General features: G+C 43.6%; 1 protein-coding gene and 1 long non-coding RNA gene across 2 annotated transcripts in view; one reads left to right on the top strand and one right to left on the bottom strand.

The window, feature by feature from the left end:
* CACNA1G (calcium voltage-gated channel subunit alpha1 G) overlaps window positions 1-20438 on the top strand; it is a 221334-nt gene that overhangs the window by 26803 nt on the left and 174093 nt on the right. Inside the window, exons 5-8 of the mRNA XM_066614932.1 lie at window positions 2029-2320; window positions 2775-2867; window positions 7578-8373; window positions 15542-15903. Of these exons, the coding sequence (XP_066471029.1) occupies window positions 2029-2320; window positions 2775-2867; window positions 7578-8373; window positions 15542-15903 (1543 nt within the window). The remainder of the gene's footprint in view (window positions 1-2028; window positions 2321-2774; window positions 2868-7577; window positions 8374-15541; window positions 15904-20438) is intronic.
* LOC136642024 (uncharacterized) overlaps window positions 9438-20438 on the bottom strand; it is a 45012-nt gene continuing 34011 nt past the window's right edge. The window contains exons 2-3 of the long non-coding RNA XR_010793941.1: window positions 12945-13284; window positions 9438-9514 (exon numbers count right to left, since the gene is read on the bottom strand). This is a non-coding gene — a long non-coding RNA (uncharacterized lncRNA). The remainder of the gene's footprint in view (window positions 9515-12944; window positions 13285-20438) is intronic.

Raw genomic sequence — 20438 nt, 5'->3', positions numbered from 1 at the left:
TCAATTCTGGATAGATGCAGTGCAGCTCCAGGTCTGAGTGCTGCTTAATTGAACCAGAATACCAGGGGTTTAGCTAAGCTTTGAGTGGCATTAAAAGCAATACTTCCGGAATTAACTAGTCTTAAAAATAGCTTTGCAAGCTTTCCTGTGAGCCCTGTTGCCATCGAGGAAGTAGCCTTTTACTGAGGCAGGAAGAGTCTTCCTTCCAACTTGTCAGCATTCACTTTCCATGCCATATCGGAGTGAGTTGTCCTGGCTTGTTATCCCGCTAGCATCTCCTGAAGGAATTCCCATTTCTAATGTCAGAGAAACCAGAAAATACAAGGAGTGTCTACTATAGGAAAACAAGTATTTATAAAGCAAAGACAGCATTTTTCAAAACTACCGTACTCCAATCCTCAGTCAGTTTCCTTCTTCCATCCAGGGAAGGGGGGCCTTGGCGACTTCCTTTTAAATGTCTTGATTAATCTAACTACAATCAGTTTTTATGTTGCTTCTTGGCAATATTTAGGGGTGGGGAGAAAATATCATGATCGCTAGACCAATATTGCCATCCCTAATTCTAGCAGGGGGGAATAGCCCTGTGATGAAATAGTTGTACAGCTGTATTTCATTATGGAAGATTTTCCCTCCAATTCTGAAGTGCTTCAGGTTCCAAGGGGAGCTAGTCAATTAGAGAGCCAGGGAGGGAGGGCCAGAGAGAGAAGACTGCCAGGCCAGAGGAGACTCTCTCAGTCTCTCTTCTGGGCACTTCTGACTGGGCAGGACAGGGAGAGCCCATTCTCTGGAGAGCAGAGTGAAACGCTGCTGGGGATAGCTCCAGGGACATAGACAGGAACCAAGTATCAGCCAGGACGTAGCATCAAGTTCTGTTTATGTTGGTCTGTCCTCCACCTCCAGTTGTTGGGAGCTCTTTTCCCCTCAGCTGAGGCTAGGCCAAGTTGGGATCCAGGCTCTTGTCCTAGTCCAGCAGTGCCTGCACATGTGAGACTTTCCTGCAGAGCCAGCACCATTCAGGGGATGTTAATCTGTGAGAAACCAAGCCTGTTTATGTTTTTTTCTCTCTCATCTGTTAACCCACCTATTAATAAAACCTTTTTGCTTAAAACCTCTGCCTGTTCTGGGATCTGTGGATTTGTCAGTCTCCCTGCTCTGCAGGTACGACTGTCAGAGTGAGGGCATTTTAACAACTCTTAATAGCATTCTTGGGAATGGATTTTGCCCAGGGTACCTCTCTGGGAACTGGATCACTTGGGCTGGTGGCAGTGAACTAGATCTGCCAAGTCCCATCCCACCAAGTTACACGTCCAAACTGATTGGAAAAGTGGGGGATGGGAAGGGAGTTAGCCCTTGGCACTTGGCATCACTGCCCTGGATCAGCAGGTGGTTGCTATAAGTCCCTCCCCCTTGCATGACAGCCCTTAATTAACTGACAAAACAAGACAAGACAGATCATAATTTTAAAAAAAAACTATATGAACTTTTTGTGGCATGTTCAGGAATTTTAATTAGCTTGACAAATGACTTTTGGTTGCTGTATACAACCCGCAAGGACATAATAATTGCTATCCTGAGGTCAGTCAGCTGGCCCATCCAGCCCAGTCTCTGAAGATGGACAGTTTCTAGTGGATCAGATGGTATTAAAAAGAGAGAGAAAGCCATTTTGGAGTAATATGTAGTGTGTGACTTTCATTCTGTACTTCAAAACATTTGAGGATAAGAGAAGCCTGAAAAATGAAATTGCGCTCCCAGACTGTCAAAATGTTCTGATCTTCAATTAATTTATCTAATTGCTTTTTTCTGAACCCAGTTGTCCTACTGACTTTCACAACATCTCAGGCCCATGAGTTCCACAGGTTACCCTGTCAACTGCATGAATTAATCTCTTCCTTTTATCTGTTTTCAATCTGCTGCCTAACAACACTGTGTCCCACCATTTCCTAGTGTTATAAAAATAGTGAAGTTATTTATTCCTCTGTTTTCCCTCATGACCTCGTTTATAACCCTCACTTGTCTTTTCTTTTTAAGCCCTTACACGGTAGAGTTGGAACCATACTATCAGACGGAGAACGAAGATGAAAGTCCTTTCATCTGCTCTCAGCCTCGAGAGAATGGAATGCGTTACTGCCGCAGTATCCCAACACGGAGGGAAGAAGGCCTTGAATGTACCCTGGACTATTACTCCTACAACTACACCACTAACACCTCTTGTGTCAACTGGAACCAGTATTACACAAACTGTTCAGCTGGGGAGCACAACCCTTTCAAAGGAGCAATCAATTTTGATAACATAGGATATGCATGGATTGCAATATTTCAGGTGAACAAAGTGACCGGGAAGTGATCACTGTCACTTTATCAATAGGATCCCATTTGGAAAGCTAGATCATAATTTACTGTTGTCCCAGAATAGCTAATTTTTTTTCTGTCAGAGGAAGAATGAGTTAGTGGTAAAGAAAGTTATAGAAAAGTGACAGTTGACTCTTTCCCCCCCTTGTGGCCATATAATAAATATAGGATGCACCAGTACAGGATGTATATGAAATTGTTTGCCCTAGGCTCAGTATCTGGGGTTGTATTAATGTCTTGCCCTTTCTAAGCGTTTATCTTACCAGCTCAAGCACGTGATATATATGATATGATAAAACGATAAAGACCACTGGAGCATCTTCTTGGGTTCACACAGCAGCATGCCTATGCTCCCTAATTTTGATGGCCCTACATACATCGAGATAAGCAAACCAGTGACTCTTTCTTCTTTTGCTCTATCACAGGTCATCACCCTGGAGGGCTGGGTAGATATCATGTACTTCGTCATGGATGCCCATTCCTTCTACAACTTCATCTATTTCATTCTCCTGATCATTGTGAGTTATCTCTCCCGTCTTAGCAGCAGCTAGAGCCATTATGCCCAGGTGCCCTAAAGAAAGAGCACCTTGAGGAGCAGGGAAGGAAACTGCATAGAAGGAGGAAGAACTAGAAAATGAAATTTGAAAGTCCATTCAGGAAAGAATGTCGTCCAAAACCACAAAAAGAGAGAGCAGTATTAGCACACCTGTTAAAAGGCAATAAATTTATTCCAGTTAGAGATGGGGAGGGATCATTTCTTCAGTTATTGTAACTTCATCATCCTTCCTTTTCAATGCAGGTGCTCCCCTTTATCTGCAGGGGATCAGTTCCAGCTGCCATCACAGATACCAGAAACTGCTGATAGCGGTGAACCCTACCAAAAGTAGTTCAAAAATCCCCCCATTGTGCAAATAATTTTTCTGCCTATGATTACAGCCCTTTTGTCACTGTCTCCTTTGTCTTGCTGACTCTTTGCTATCTGCAAACAGGAAGCAGGAAGTGCAGTGGGGTGGAGGGCTGAAAAGAACGTGACACTTATCATAGAGCTCTTACAACTTAGCATTGCATTCTTTTCAGTCCTCAGATTCACTTTCTATGAATGCTTCCTGCTCCCTGTTAGCATTTGCAGACAGCGGAGAGCTAGCAAGATGCAGGAGAGTTGATATCACAGGCAGATAAGTCATTTGCATGATGGGGGGGAGTTGAACCACAGATAATTGAAACCGTGAATATGGGAAATAGGGGGACACCTACATTTCATAGGAATCATATTTTCCACTTCATTTAAAAAGAAACCTGCTACATAGTACATATGTTTGACTCCAGGTAACCCTCAAGCTTAACCTGCAATGGTGATGATAACTGAAAATTGTTTTGCTCTCCCTGTTGGTTGGAAACTGTTGTGGTTTTTTGGGGTTTTTTTTTGTTTTTTGTTCTTATATCAGCAAAGACAGTTGGCAAGAAATAAATTTGTGGCAGTATCAAGCAACTTTACAATTGCCTTCTTCCGGAATCGTTTAAATTTTACCTCCTTCCCCCCACTCTGATGTACGCCAAGATCATGTATGAGGGGAAAAAGGGACAATTGCTTGGTAATTAGCACATTTGTGAAATGGATTTCAATAGGAAAGATTTAATCATACTTAACTCTCAGGGAACTTAAAACTGCCTAAAGGCCCAGTCCTATGGGCCTGCTGTGCTGCTGGAACCCATGTTGCGGTGGCAAAGCATGCTGTACAGTGGTTGCAAAATGTGATCCACCATTCCGTGCAGTCAGGCCACCACTGCAAATTGTTAGCTGCCTTGGCTGTGCGCCAGCAGCCTCCCAAGAAACCCCTGCTCCTGCCCTGGCGCAGGGCATGGACAGAATGGGGTAAGGAGGGGGAAGAATGGGGCAAAGGGCAGGGACCAGGTGTGTCAAGGCCAGGAAGGGGATGATATTGGTGATGACAGTGCCATTGATATCCTATCCCCTTTACCAGCCTCAATCCATCTTTGGTCCACTTGGACTTGTGCCAGCAAAATCACTGGCACAGGTCCGAGTAGACCCATCCCGGCTGTGGAGGCTTACCCCCAGGGAAGGGAACAAAATGTCCCCATGCCCAGTGGAGACCTCTGGGACTGCCCCCCCCCCCCGGAGGATGCAGCACATGCTTCAGTGGCATGGCTTCAATGCAGTGGCATGGCTGCATTGGTGTGCGGCGGGGGGGTTAAATAGGATTGGGCTGAACTACATCTATACAGTGTCCTGTGTAAATATTCTCCACTTGGTATTACAGCAGTTAACCCACCTGCACAATGGTCATTTAAAAGTTTATTAATCCTCGAACAACTGGTTCTGTCCTGGCCAGAAAGGCAGCAAATTGTTCTTGTGGATTGTAAACACAATGAGTAAACTGTCTGCTATATGATCAGGTTTCCTAAAGTTCATATGGATGCCTAATAATTAGATACTGGCTTGATATCTCATAAATCAGTGGGTGTGAAATTGTAGTCTGTAGGTGATAAGAAATTTAATCAATTTACCATGTTCCAAGTCCTCTGTATCATTCAAAGTTTGTTGTCAGGAAGTAAGATTCAGATAAGTCTATCAGTGGAAATGATGCCAGAGTAAATATCTAGAATTTGTATCAGGTTAAAGTTCTCGGATCTGGTTCCTTCATTGCCACTGTATTCTATAACTGGAGTATGTAACCATGTTGAGCTGTGTCAAATGCAGAAAGGGCAAACCAATAGTGAGCAGACATGAGTGAAAACAGAAGATGAGACAGGAACCATTTAACTATATGTTAAGCAGCTATTGAAATGCTGAAATCCTACCATTTTTTTCTGGATCAAGGCCCTACTTATAGCAGAGTAATCAATTAAGTGAACATGGCCCTGCAATCAGAACTCAACAACATAGTCTTAAGGAAGTTAATTGTGTCATTGTTAAACAGAGAGACTAGAAGCCTCACAGGCAACTGAGTTATGAAAAACTAAAGCTCTCTCTTCCTCTTCAATGGTACAGTCTTTCATTCAGCTCTGTAGCTTGTTGCCCAGGGCATCCAGAAAGAAGGCAAGGAAGAGGGAGATGTATCAGCATTTTCCTGCTGCTGAGATAGCATGCTTGCTTCGTGTATCAGTAGGTTTAAGATAGCCAGGAGAGAGGAGAAGAGGCTGGTTATTGGCTGCTTTACAAGAGCATTCACACTGAATAATGATTATGATCTACTCAAAAATGCAGCCTAATGAAAAGCCTGTTTCAGAGTAAAATATCAAATCTTTGGCTGTAGACAGCTGCTGTTGTTGGGTAGCAGCATCTCTGCAATTCTAGTTAACAAAGAAAGAGCTCTACGCACAAAACTCCCACCCCCTCTACAAGGGAAGAATCTGTCATGAAAAGGTTTCTAGTGAATACATGTAAATACTGCTTAATTGTGATAATTACAAGCACTGACTGCTGGGAAGCAAAAATTAGAGAAACCCTTTTAAGTCAAAATAAATGTCACTTTGACTTTGAACTGTGATGTCATCTGTGGAGCTGAGGAGTGGGAGTCCCTGAGGTGAGGACACTGGAATGTTTTTGACATGAAAGAAAGAAAAGTGGGACAGGGAGCATCCACCCTGTATGACTCACAGGTAATGTGACAACTGCAGCTCTTGACTCAGATTTAGTTTGGAACTTAATTTCATTTTCAGAATAGGCCAAACTGTATCATGAGCCACTTTCCATGTTACAGAATTAAGACCCAGGTCCTCTTCAGGGCCAAACTGCACATGACGTTAGGCCCATTAGCAGACTAGCTGGCTTGTCTTTAACTGAGACAATAGCAAACTGGAGCCACAGAAGTGAATGTGCAGCTTTAACACTAGCTTTACCACAGTCTCAATTTGTGCACTATTTAACAGGAAAGAGAAGCTCCCATAGGCCAAGAGCGGCTTTTTTCCCTTTTGAAATAGCCACTAGAAACCTTTACAATCCAGACAAGATCTCTAGGTGTAGGTTTGGAGCCCCCACTATGGTGCCAGTTTGAAGGGGAGTCTGGCTACTACTTTCTGAAGCAAAAGTTGAACCTGTCAGCACTAGTGATTGGCTTAACATAATATGTAGTTTGGCCCGTACATACAGGCAATGCAGGTTGCCTTTGCTTACAAATTGTGCCTGTTGGTAAGCTCCACAAGAAACAAATTCTGGGCCATGGAGCAAAACATACTTAATATTCTCTCCACCTTTGTATACTGTAGTTATTTTTTTTCAATACACTTGTGAGGGGTGCCCCGAAAAGGGGGGGGTCTCAGGGCATCATCTGGCGGGGTGCCAAGGGTCAGCTGGATGGTCTCATGGGACCCCTGGGTAGGGTGTCCACCTCCCTGGGGTTCCTTGCAGGGGAAGCCTCAGACCAAGCCAGGGGGAGGGGGTTCACAACACCCTGGTCCTCCTCCCTGGAGGCAGGACCTGAGGCCCTTGGTCATCAGGCAGGGGCTCCAGCCTCCTGCCTTCTCTCTCCAGCACTGCCTGTCATCACAGGCCTCCCTGCTTTTATCTTCCCCAGCCACACCCTGGGCTCCTCCCCTTCCTCCCTCTCTAGGCTTAAAGGGTCCCTGACCCTGGCCTGCTTCCCTCCTCTTTGGTGGTTAATGGTGACCCAGCCCTGCTCACTGCTCAGGTCAGGTGAGCTCTTGGGGGGGGTCTCTCCCACCCAGCTGCCCTATGTCTTTCCTGGTCAGCTGGAGAGGTGGTGGCAGCTCTATGGCCAGGCAGTTCAACCCCTGGCCTGCAACCAGGTAAGGCAGGGGCCGGACAAGGGCTTGACCCCTGACAACACTTACATTCTGCCTTTGTTTGTAAAACTCAAGACAGCATACATAAGGTAACTTCTAACCCAGGCACTGACGAGAAGCAGGTCTAATTAGCAACAGCCAGGTGACTGCATCATATGCCTGTCATAAGACTATGGTCTTAGATTAACTGTTAAGCAATTTGGTGTAGGATTATTGCATTATTATGCAATGAGGAACTGATATCTTTTTTAAGTCTTTAGGTTGTTTTTGAAACTAAATTGTTTGTAATATCCTTGTACTTTTAGGCTGCAATCCTGTCCACATTTATCTGGGAGAAGGCCCCATTGACTAAAATGTGACTTACTTCTGAGTAGTCATGCATAGGATTGGGCTCTTAGACACACATTCTCCAGACTTGTTTCTTGTCTTTCAGACTAATAACATCACCTCTTCTTCCCTTTCAGGTGGGCTCTTTTTTCATGATAAACCTCTGCTTAGTGGTCATAGCAACTCAGTTCTCAGAGACCAAGCAGCGAGAGAGTCAGCTGATGAAGGAGCAGCGAATCCGCTACCTCTCCAATGCAAGCACTCTGGCTAGTTTTTCAGAGCCAGGGAGCTGCTATGATGAACTTCTCAAGTATCTTGTCTACATCCTTCGTAAGGCCAGCAAGCAGCTGGTGGAAGTGTATCGAACAACAGGGGTGAGAATGGGGTTTCTCTCCAGTCCAGGCAGCAAGAACAGTGCAGAGAGGCAGCCTTGCAAGCGTCGGCCACAGAAAAGGTCATCAGTGCATCATCTCATTCACCACCACCATCACCACCACCACCACTACCACTTGGGCAATGGAAGTCTGCAGGCACCACGTGCCAGTCCTGAAATCAGTGACGTTGACACCAGTTCACTTCACAATGGTGCCAATAGGCTAATGCTCCCTCCAACAGCCAATCCTCATGGCGTTTCTGGCAATGCCGAATCTGTTCACAGCATCTACCATGCAGATTGTCATTTTGAGCCAATTCACTGCAGATCATCTCTCCCTCAGCCTGGTCTCAGCTTACCAGGACCAGAGGTGCTTCCAAGGACTGTGGTTGGTAGAAAAGTCTACCCTACTGTGCATCCAAGTAGCTCCCATGAACTGCTAAAAGATAAAAGTTTAGGAGAGCCCCCAATGAATCCTGGGGTTAGCACCTTGATGAACTTTAATATTCCTCCGGGACCATATAACACCATGCAAAAACTACTGGAGACACAGAGCACTGGTAAGCATTAAGGCTGGGTATTGGCCATCAGATACTTTTTGGAAGAGGGGAGAACAGCTAACATTTCTTGCCTGCACTGTTACTAAAACATGGGCTTAGAGGCAAGGTGACACCTCTACAATTCAACCTGTCCTCAGTTCATAACCAAAGCAAGAGCTGTCAACTTATCGATAAAGATCTAGGAGAAATTGATTCATCAGACAGTAAGATTTATTTTTGATTTGTTGAGGCTTTTTGTCATCCAACTGAGGTTTCCAAAACTTGCTTCTGGCAAACTGGGAAAATGCAAGAAGTAATGAATATTTAAAACCTTTAAAAAAAAAAATTAAACATTAAAAATAAAAATAAATATATAGATATAAAATAAATAAGATTTTAAACAAATATATGTCGGTAGTAGACAGAATATTCCAAAAACCTCTTAAAATGGAGGACTGACACGAAAGCGTCCTTTTTTTCACTGACTGAGCATTTAGATTCTAGCCTTAGTGACTATTAAGCAAGCTTCTCACCGCTTTCTATGTTTGGGACAGTAGAAGAGCTGCCTTTGCATCTTCTTCAGGCCTGGTATCAGTGAATGCCATAGCTCCAGAACTCTGTCCACTGCCACCTGCTCTGTCACTGCCTTTTAAAATGTTTTCCTTCTTCCAGATGCTTCTCTCAGCATTGCACCAATACAAAGCTATATTGGGGGGGGGCACTTTCAAAAAATTAAAATGGCAGCTCTAGCAATGCCGCTGCTGAGAAGCACACTATTGTTTATCACCCAGTTAGTCAACCAAGGCCAACTCTTATGGGGGGTGCATCGACATGGCAGAAAGTACTTGCCCATTGCACCATGGGCTGATTTTCGCCTTATGTCCAGGTGTTGCTAAGAGGGCTGTCACTGAACTGTAAATGGAGCAGTCTCCCATTGATCTGAGTGGAGCTGTTGCAATGATATTGGTCTAAAAACAATGAAAGGGAGAGAAAGGAAGGGTAGAAAGCAGTTTATTTACATATGCCTGTATGAATATGTAAATACCCAAGACTTTGAAGTTAAATCATGTATGTTTATCATTGCAGCTGTTTTCCACCTCCTGTTCATATTTTGTCTTAGGAGTGAATAATTTGCCAGCGACTAGTCATTCTTCTTTAACGCCTACAAAAGAAAATTCAGTGTAAAATACTTCTTGGGTTGCAATGCTATAGGCTTTTAGGCCTAAAAAGTCTTAAAAGCCCATAGTCCCACTGAAATCAGTAGGGCTTACTTCTGAGTAAACATACATAACATCTGACTGCACATTATATAACATGAGAATATTTGTAAAAGGTACACAATCTGAAAACTAAGTGTTTGATAGTTAATTACGCCTGCAAATATTTACATATTTGAATGTGTGATCCCTTTAATATCTGAAACATGTGAATTAGGCTGGATGTATGACAGAATGGTTGCCACTAGAGAGATCCATATTACTGTACTTCTTTGTGAAGTATTTTTGAAGAGTTGTTGGATTTGCGTTGACTTAAATGATGTAGGATAAGAAGCCTTCTGGACATGATGGTTTATTTGTTCCTGTAGCCCTGGGAGCATCCTGAAATCAGTCCATGCACCTGGTGAGGCTAATTAACTTAAATTTGCATTAGCTTGTCCTGGGCTATTGCACAGTACACAACATCCTCCCTTCTTTTCTGCTTTACTTAATATGTAATCTGATGATGAGTTTACTGTGTACTGCTTTTTGTCATTATGACTTTTGGGTTTTTCTAAGGGACCAACTGTCTAGAGCAGTGGTTCTCAAACTTTGAGGGAGCTTTCTTGCAGGGGAAGGGCTTGCAGGGGAAGGGCTAGGGCAAAAGGAGGGGCTAGGGGCTTCCTGCAAAGCGGAAGTGCTTTGCACCCACTTTTAGTGAAAGTTCCAAGCTTTGGGGAGTGCTGCGCAGGGCTCCCTGCACCTCCTGTAGCCTGCTGCAGCCCTGCCTTCTGAAAGTGCAAAGCACCCCCCCCGGCCCCCTTAGCGACGCGATCCTGGGGATCGCATCGCTGCCTCCCTCCCCTTCCCCTGCCCCTTAAAGGGATGGGGAAAGCGTTACACGAACTGGTGGGTCACAACCCACCAGTTTGAGAACCACTGATCTACTGGGTTTTTTAAAAAATGTTTCTGGCTATGATACAGATTTAGCTAGCCAAAATCTTGTGATCTGTACTATATGGGGAGTGGAGGGAGGGTTTCAACTCAGGTAATCTGAGTTTTCCCTGCTGGTTTTAGAGTGAAATCAAGATTGTAGCTGGGTCAGGAATGCACTCTTAAGACAAACTTCTCATTCTGTAGCAGCCAACACCAAACGGAAGCTTTTCTTTATTGTCTCTGGTGGAAACCATCTGTCAGCTGGGATCAAGCTCTGCATGAAAAGATTTGAGAATGGTGTGATTGGGGGAAAGCTGTTAATAATGTTGAAGTATCAGCAAACAGCAGGAGCACAAAAGCAACTAGCTGGCTGTGGTGCTGTCTCTAATTACAACTCCTAATAACTCCAGGTGCTTGAGGAGTTGATTACTTTCCCTTTTGCTGTAATGGTCAAATGTGTAATGGAGCAGTTGTGAATTCTTGGCAGTGGACAGCTGTCATTTGCCCTTTGGCTGGGTCAACCTCAAAATTAAGCAACAGACAATCTCAAAGTTTAAAGCTGCATACATTACAGTAAGAATATGGAAATAAGCAATACAGTACAGTATGTGAGTGTAGATATTGCTAAAATGGAGAAATTCTGAGGACTGTAACATTTTGAGGATTCTCTTGGAACTTTTTTCCTTGGCACATAGGATTAAGGGGCTGAGAGCCCAATCCTGAGCTCTGCCAGCTCTGCCAGCCCAATCCTGAGCTCTGCCAGCCCAGGGCTCAGTGCCAGCCAGTGCTGGGCTAGTGCTGGTGGATCACCAGTGCTCCGCTGCTCAGTGGTTGCACGGACTGCTGGGCAACAGAAAGGTGAGTGGGGACATGGGGGGGGGGAGGCAGGGAGGAGGCATTTCAGGGCAGGGAATGAGGCGGAATTGGCGGAGCAGAGCTCTGCCGCATCCAGAGCCTCTGTGTCAGGCCGTGGGCCTGACACGAAGGCTCTTGATTCAATAGCAGCTCAAATGCTGCCACAGAATCAAGTAACCCCATTGTGGGGCTACTTGCCTTACCTGGGGGAAGGGAACAAAAGTTCCCTTCTCCCAAGGTACCACCAGCTCAGCCCCATGCTCCGGACAACTTGGGATTGGGCTGTGAGAAAGTGGCAGACGTACCCAGCCCCACGCCAGGGCAAATGTCTGTGACTGCCGCCCTGCGCAAAGCCCCCCCCCATTCACAGCAGCGAAACAGAGCCTTGTGCAACTTCAGGACTGACCGGTGAAGCGTTCTGAGGCTTCCCCATGGTCTTAAACTGCTGGAAAACCAGAAGTAGTTTCCAACCATGTCTGGAGCTTCAGTGAGGCTTCCCATGCGGTCCTAGAGATGCATGGACTTAGCACCCAGGTCATTTGTCCTGTTTGCAAAGCACTAGGTCTGCTGCTGGGATGAGATAAATCAAGATCAACTGCATTGCTTCATTAGTGAAATAATAAATTTGTGGGGTTTCTCCTCAGCTTCAGAATACAAAAACTGAAAGACCATCTTAAATTGGTCTATCATTAAATCTACAGCATGTTGTGTTGCTGACTGGCTGTTGAGTTGCTGATAATGAGAGGTGACAGTCCTGAGGCCTTGCTCCACAAAGAATTGCTTGACCAGTTATGCACTACTGAAACTGCTGCTTGAAGAAAATGTGTCATAAATAAAGTCAGAAAGCATTTTTGGCATTTTCAAGGTGCCTTGTATCTTTAGGTAGCTCGGATTTTGTAAATTCATTTTGCTCCTCTTGCAGACATATTCAAGAACATGCACAAAAATATTACACAGTAAACTGTGGACCTCACATGCACAGAAGCAGATTTCACTGTTGAATATAAAATCTACAATGCAGAGTGTTCGTATTCTGCTCTTTGTACTGAATTAGATGCTGGTGTCTAAAGCTTTCCTGAAGCCAAATTGATGGCCATTGATCTCTAGTTATGTGATGAGTATATAGCTTTCCTGTTCTGGCCTATGGAGAATTGTAAAGGAGAAGCAGAATAGGCTTAATTTCTACATAGAGGTGCTTTCAGAGGAGACCCGATTTGTATTCATTATAATAGCATCCTTAATTGACTGGCTCATGCATCTTTGCTCCCTAGCGCAGATTCCCAGGGCCCAACTGTATGCGACAGTGAACATGTGGCTGCAACCAAAATTATGTCCCGTTTTTCTTCTTTACACACAAAATATCTTGTGTTGCCCGACAAGCATTTTTTTTTTAATGTGCAAGATGGCTGATGTGTATACTCATGTACATGGTGCTGGGTACCTGCGAGGAAAGCACAATTTATTCCAGTACTATAACTTAGAAACCAGACTGATGGCAAAAGGCCTCAAACCTCAAAAGGAAGGCCACATTTTCACTCCTCAGAGCCATCATCCACACACACACACCCCAATGCTCTTATCAGGTTGGCTTGGAGGATACCTTACCTGCTCTTTGGAAAATTCCATGAGTGGCTGCACCTTGCTTGCACAGCACATTTGATCGTATGAACAAAAGACACGTCCAAGGAACCTCCTGATGGAGTGAGCAAAGTAATTTATGACACAAAAGTAGGGTCTCCAACAATATCTGTCCTCACCAGCTCCGTAGCCATATTCTGTCATGGAGCCCTATGAAGCATCAGCCCTCTAATGAAGCATCTGCCCTCTTGAGCTAGCTACGGCACTCTTAACATCCATTTAGAACTGAGGATAAGCTCTCAAGATCCATCAGGCCACAAAAGAAGGTTCCTTGATCAGCTCACAAAACAAAAGATCCCATAGGATTCTGTGGGAGGAAAAAAGAGATAAAATACTTGGTCACCAGACCCATTCTTTGCTAATCTGCCTGCCTTGCTGCCTCAGCATTCATACATTTGACCCACTGGTGCTGAATTAAGCCACTCGCATTCCAGCCACAGCCTAAGGACCACCATGCCAAGCCAGAATCATTAACCCCCTGCTCCCTTCTCCTTTCCCCTTGTTCACTTTTGTCTTCCCCAAGTGCTGCTAAAAGCTACTGTACCAGCATGGGCCTAGCAGTGCTCTCCTTTGCCTGAGAAAGCAGCTCCTGCTCTCTTGCCCTGATTCCCTTCTTCAGGTCAGCTATGGCTACTGCCTAGCCCTTAGGCTTGCTTCAGAGCCCTTTCCACCTTTATATTCTTCGTTTGAATAGGAGTGTTGCCTGGTATTGGCTTCCTAACCTCGCAACTTCTGCAACGCTGCACAACCCATCCAGCAGAAATGGCCTAGTAACCTTAGTCCTTGGCACAGCTTCGCTATAGACTTATAAACCTCCCTTCTATCTTTCCTTAACTAATGTGCAGTGCAGTCAAATTAATGACACACTTAGTGCTTCTCTCCCCTCCTCCTCTCTCTCTGTGTTAGGATTTTTAGTTCCTAACCATGATTCCAGCTACTCAAACAACTGGGATGCCCAGGATGGACACCCTCTGAGCACTTGTAGTGCTAAGTGCACCATAAGTGAGTGAAGTGATTACATGGCCCATAAAGGGGTTCACTTCTTGCCTGTAGCCCTTGATTCAAGCTACAGAGAACCATTATCCAGCCACAAGCCTTTTGCTGCAGCCCAAACCACAAGAACCCTTCTGTATTCTTTTCTTTCACTCCCCCACCCTTCCTCCTTTCCCAAGACCTGAAAACCATTCTAGACCCAGTTCCTCATGGGTAACCCACCTAATTTCCCTACATTTTTCTCTCCCCTTTGTCTTCCTCCTCCATGCTCATGCCATCACATGCCCCCTTCCCTTTTCACAATTCTGTCTTCCCTCTCTTCTCGTCTGTCTGTACATAGCAATTGCTTACATTAAGACTTGAATGGCTAAGAAATATGTGTAGTTGCTTTATTTTGATTCCCTTTCCCTGTTATTATTAAATTACCCCACAGTAAAAGTGTGCTTGTTGCATGTTTCATCCTCGCCTTGCTTATCTTTCCCTGCCAAACTGCTGAGCTATGGCATTGGCCACTACATTGGGCCCAGCACACAAGAGCTTTTCCCATGTGTACCTGTTAATACATATTTAGAAGCACACCTGGTAATACTAGCACAAATTATGTGGTTTCATGACATTACAAATCTCTGGTTGCTGACTGAAGGGGGAGGGATAGAAGGAAAATAGAACATTGTGCTGTTACTACATAAGTGCAGTTATATGACTTTTACTGACGACAACAACAATAATAATCCCTCCATTCTCCTTTTTGGGAGTTAAGGCGGCTTACAATATAATAACACTTATTTGTAAAAACACCTTGTAAAGACAGAACAGCAGCCATTAAAACAAAGCCAAGGGCAAAAGAAACAAAGCAGAGAGTGCAGCAGTTCATAAAATTACAGAAAATGTCTGTAAGGAGAGCTAGATCTTGAACCTCTGACAAACCACTGCAAGGAGGGAGATAGATGCATACTAGATGTTTTGGAAAGGAGGGGGAAACTAGACCCATAAACCAGTAGCTGCTGCTTGTATACCATAATGTCTAGTTTGTTTATAGAGGCTGCCTGAGCTGTTCCTGAGGGTCCCCTCTGGCTCATTTGATGTGCTGCTTCTGCACTTCCTCTTGTCCTCCCACTCCTTGCCCTCTTGGACTTGTGCCCTTCAGTTCTCTTCTCGTTAAATTGGGGCTGACCTTTCTTGCAACAATGCCTGCAGAAAAGATAAATATTTTTGTGTGAAGCCTTTAAATTGTCAGTTCTTTTCAAACAAAAATCTAACTAGTAATCTAGATATGCTTCTCTCCCCCCCATCCCCCCACCCTAAGGAGTTTCGTTTGGGGCCAACAGATAGCTGAAATTATGTTTCAAATTTTGCTGTCACCAAGACAAAGACAATTGATTTAATTTTCTGGTGTGGATTGAAGTGATGCTCTGTAAGAAACCAGAGCAAAAATCTTCCCTCAATCCATTTCCAGTGTAGGATTTTTGAGCTTTTCTCAGGAAAAGCTGTATCTAGCTAGTGTCATTAACTAATTATTGGAAAGTGAATTCCAAAATGTTTGTTGAGTTAAATGGGGGTCTTCTTTTCAGGTCCTTATCAAAGCTCCTGTAAGATTTCCAGCCAGTGTGGGAAACCTGACAGTACTTGCAATCCGGATAGTTGTCCATATTGCGCGAAGACCTTGGCTAATGATCCAGAGCTAACAGACAACGAGACAGGAGAATCCGACAGTGATGGAGTTTATGAATTCACCCAAGATGCTCATTACAGCGATCAGAGGGATCCTCAGCGCTGGAAAGCCCGGGGAAGAAAGACTTTAAGATTTCTAGCCTTCTGGAAAGTGGTTTGTGAGACATTTCAAAAGATTGTCGACAGCAAGTACTTCGGTCGTGGGATCATGATAGCTATCCTGATCAATACTCTCAGCATGGGGATTGAGTATCATGAGCAGGTAAGTGGAGACATATCTATACTTAAGTAGTTATTGCTAAGACTCTGCCTACTTCCAAGAAATCTCAAATGCTGGCCTCATTAGCTCCATCCTGGTTTTGTTCTTACACCCTTGAGTAGAATTTCATAAGATACATCACTGATTCAATGTGACCTCCTACTTTATGCTTTGCTCTGTTTGGCTGTGTGTGTTCCATCTGTTGTTAAATTAAGCTTTTGAAGAGGTACAAGGGCAACCAAGTTGGCAGATCTTTGAGAGGGCTTCTTTGTGCACTAGAAATCTGCATTGGTGCAATCTAGAGTTCAGTTATACTTGTTGGTTTGGAACTGGATTAAGCAAGAGGACGTGAAAGAGAGTGTCTTCTGATAGTTCATATGATGTTGACAACAGAACTGGGTTTCAGTTTGGTGACTGGGATCCCCAGCAACAGAGTTACAACAATCAAAATGGCAGTCTAGGCAGAAGTCTCAGTAGGTGATACTGAGAGTATGCGAGTGAAACTGTGTTCACAAACTGCTGCGCTCCTTTTTGCATTTTACAGTAATTGTGGTGGATTTCCATAAATTCACCATATGCCACAAGAAGACTATTTGCTTACGTTAATAAATTATTTATATTTGATCCTGTAATAGCTACCTTGCAAACAAACATGTCATGAAATATGCAGACTGTAGCATTGAAATAAGTACTGTAATTGCATACTTTAATGTTTTTAAAACAAATGCAGCCTTTCCTATACCATTTGGAAGATGTTGTCTTCCCGTACTTAGAAATGATTTTGCTCAAGTTTCTCATATCCAGGGGTCAGAGTGGAATCTTGATCCAGAAGTGTATCTCTGCTGTTTAGCTGTCAGGCTCCACAGTAATAAGCAATTGGCATGACTGCTGGTTGCATTCTATTACTACATGATCATAGGTCAGGTCACTGACTTTAGACTTCTGATGTACTCTGATTTCCATAGCACTATGTCAATGCTGTTCTTATTCAAATGATAAATGAGTGACTGTAGCTTTCAGTTCTGTCAGTGCTGACATATTTGCAAGTATCAGATTTACCCCTCTCCCATTTCTCCTAAATCAACAGTAATTGCCTTTAATTTTAAAGGCTGCTAGAAATATAAATGTTACTTTGTAAAGATCAAGTAAGCAAGGATGCATGAGATGGTTATTGCTATCACCCTGGTGTGGTGTCTTCGTTAAGAACTCATGTGACTTGAAAGTGCATATGCTACCATCTTCTCTGATCCAGCAAGAGAGGTGGTCCATGTGTAAAAACAGGCTAGATGTGAATCTGCTGCATTCATGCCATTGTGCTCCTTTGGATCTCAGCTCAATTGGTTCAGCTATGAAGCTCCTAGTTGTTCCATTCAACTAGTTGTTCATAACTGGATCTGAATTTCGGCCACTGACAGACTCTAGAAGGTAAGAATATTTTGTTTTTGGAAGTTTAAAGTCTGGAAAAAATCTGTCTGTGGGCCATTTCACATATATTATGCAGCAGAAATCCAGGTGTACACCCAACAGTGAGCTGCAGCCAGTTCTGACTTCTGGATGTGTATAGTAGGAAGCACAGATGTGTCACGTATGTATTTTATATTTTCAAGAGTACACTTAAGGCACAGTAGGTGTATTCTAAAAAGTAATGTGTTCAACAGTACTGAGGGGCAAAGTACATGTTACAGAGGTATGTAATTTAACCCAGACGTGTGTGTTTTTCTTTAATGAAAAACCTTTCTTTTCATTGTCTTGAGGGACTGGCAATTCACACAGAGGTCTGGTGGAAAGAAAGATGTTTATCCCTTTGCCCAAGTATCCCCCTACAAAACATTTGTGACACAGGTCTTTGAAGAAATCAGGACCATGATTTATTGAAAGTTACAGTGCCAGGCAGCAATTCATAAAATGCAGCGGGCCCTGATTAAACTCCACCCCCCTTTGTGCAGTCACCTAACGTGGAAGAGGCAGACCTAAGGGGGGGGGCAAAGGACCTGGGCTTCCATGGGGCCCGGGCTATAACAAAAAAACTATATAGTATAAAACAAATGTATTCAGGGGTTGCATTTTCACTACAACTTTAATGTACTTTCAATGCACCTGTTCCCCCAGTGCATTCTGGAGACTGTAGGTTGTTAAGGTTAGCTCTCTCAAATACCTTAACAAGCTTGGACTGGGAATTTGGCAAAACACCTGCCCTCTCCTCTGGAGAGAGCCTGGAAAAGACTACTTTCACGCTAAACTTGCGTAAGATCAGGTTGTCCTTCAAGTGTGCTTATTTTTCTTCTTTTCCAGCCTCTCTCCTATTTGTATAGTTGAGTGTAGTTGCATATCCTCTCCTTTTTGCATCCCCCCCCCCCCGTGTCCGAATGGGAGTGGCAGACTAATTCTGCAAGTGTAATTGCAGATTCCTGTGCCATCCTGCAATATGAACAATATGAATATCACTGGCTGTGCATTATGGAAGCTCAGGTCCATTTGGTGTGCTAAATGTGTCCCTTCTAGCCAGCACGTTTTCTGAAATCTTAATGCAGCGTGTCTGATTGACCTTTGTTTTCATGGTGCCATGGTCTCCATGGTAAATGGAGAGGTGCTCTTGGGTTCTACAGGTAGAATCCATCACCTGCAGTTTGACCTTCATTTGTTAACCTTATTCAGAATATATCTCCCTAGCCAAAAGAAGGATTGACTGATTGCTTTCTAAATTCATCATTCTTTAATAATAATATCAAGTAGAACATTTCTTTGGAGCCCAGGGGGAAACTAGATATCTTGATTCAAAGTTCACATGCTACATTTTTGATAGTTAAAGCAGAGATAAAAATGTCATTTCTGTACAAGTCTATTATTTCTGTCTAAGATGGGAAGGCAAACTTAACTGATCCCCTGCCCTTCACTCCCATAATTTCCCCTTCAACACCAGAAAACTTACCAGCAGCATGATCCCTTACTAGAGGTGATTGTGATGCTTTCCAGTATACTTTCCTGAGCTGATGAAAACATCTGAGAACTTGGCCTACACTCACAGGAAGGAAGTGTGGGGAGAAATGCATCTGCTAGGGGGAAAGACTTCCAACTTCATTACCCTTAGGAATGTGGGCAAAGGATAATTAATTGGTCCGCCCAGTTGAGCTGCAAATTAGTGTGAAGATGAGCCATAGGTAGAAGAATCTAAAGGTGATAGGTAAATAAGTATTTTATGGGCTTAAAGTGTAAATATTCTCAAAAAATACTAGTCTAGAGAATCTCATGTCCCAGTTTTTTTCAGGCTGTTGGAGTGCCTGGTGAATATTGAATCCTGTTGTTATTAATTCATCTGATTAAAGTGGCAGTAGAGAATAAGGAGATGTTTTTCTGTACACTCCTGAGGCTTAGAGTTTGCAGTTTTGTAATCTGACAGTTATGAGATAGGGAATTAGAACTGGCAATTTATGGCCCTGGTCTTTCTACTGAGATTATAAATGGGGAATGTGACCTTTTTCCCCCAAATTTAAGAGCAAACAAATCAAATTTAGCAAATGTATATTCATTGCTGGAGTATTTTAAAAGGTCTTACGAGCACTTGACTTCATTAGTTTTTGTATTAGGCTCTCTTGCATATTTAATGTAAATTTATGGCATGGCCATTTCCACACACTGAACCTTGGTTTTGTCAGTTATAGTAAGCCAAAGAGTATACTATCAAGAACCTGGCTGATATTTCTATACTAAACAGTAGAAACAAAATCGGATAGATTACTGACAGAACTGCAGTAACATGAATGAACAGCTCGTTTTCCATCTGGCTTGTGTGGTCCATCCATCCCTCTTTTTGCACTGATTTCTGGTGAGAGGAATGGGATTTGTATCACCAAGCTCAGGAAATTACAATTATGGACATGGCTCTCTACAACAGTTATATCATGGAGTACATCTTATAGGGGTAGATGTTAGGATGCTGAGAGACAGTGAGCTGAAACTCTTGCAGTGAGAAGATGGCAAGGCAGATAGTGATACAAGCAGAAGTGATAGCAGTGGCTGTTGTAGGCACAGTTTCCAGGAAGGAATCACCCAGGCCACCCAAAGTCAGGATTAGAAGACAACGGGGGGGGGGGGGTTGTTTTGCATAGCAAGGATAGCAACCTGGAGAAGTGATAGGCTTGTCTTCCACTGATAGACTTCTCCAGGAACTTGTCTAATTCCTTTTTAAAGCCATCTAGGTTAATGGTAATCATCACATCTGTGCACCACATCAGTTCTGACTGAGAATAGAAGACCAAATAAAGTATTGGACAAAAAATGTATTTACTGCAGGCGGACAGTAACTACAGTTTGTCTGGCCTGCATCCAGAGGCACAGATATACTTTTAGCATTGAGTAAGACTGTAATCATGTCTCCTCCAACATTTCTCCAGTCCCCTTGCCCACTCACCTCTGACTGTCCCCAACAATTGAGAATAACACGCAAAAAAGCTGATGGAATAGCTGGGTAGGAAAAGGAGTGTTTGCAGCTTTGTTCAGTGCCTGGGAGCATTATAGGGTGCAGTTGCCATCTCCCAGAG

This window comes from Tiliqua scincoides, chromosome 2, assembly GCF_035046505.1.
Source record: "Tiliqua scincoides isolate rTilSci1 chromosome 2, rTilSci1.hap2, whole genome shotgun sequence".
Taxonomy (NCBI): Eukaryota; Metazoa; Chordata; class Lepidosauria; order Squamata; family Scincidae; genus Tiliqua; species Tiliqua scincoides.
Note: the sequence above shows the minus strand (reverse complement) of the source record. Positions and strands in the feature narration are given on the sequence as shown.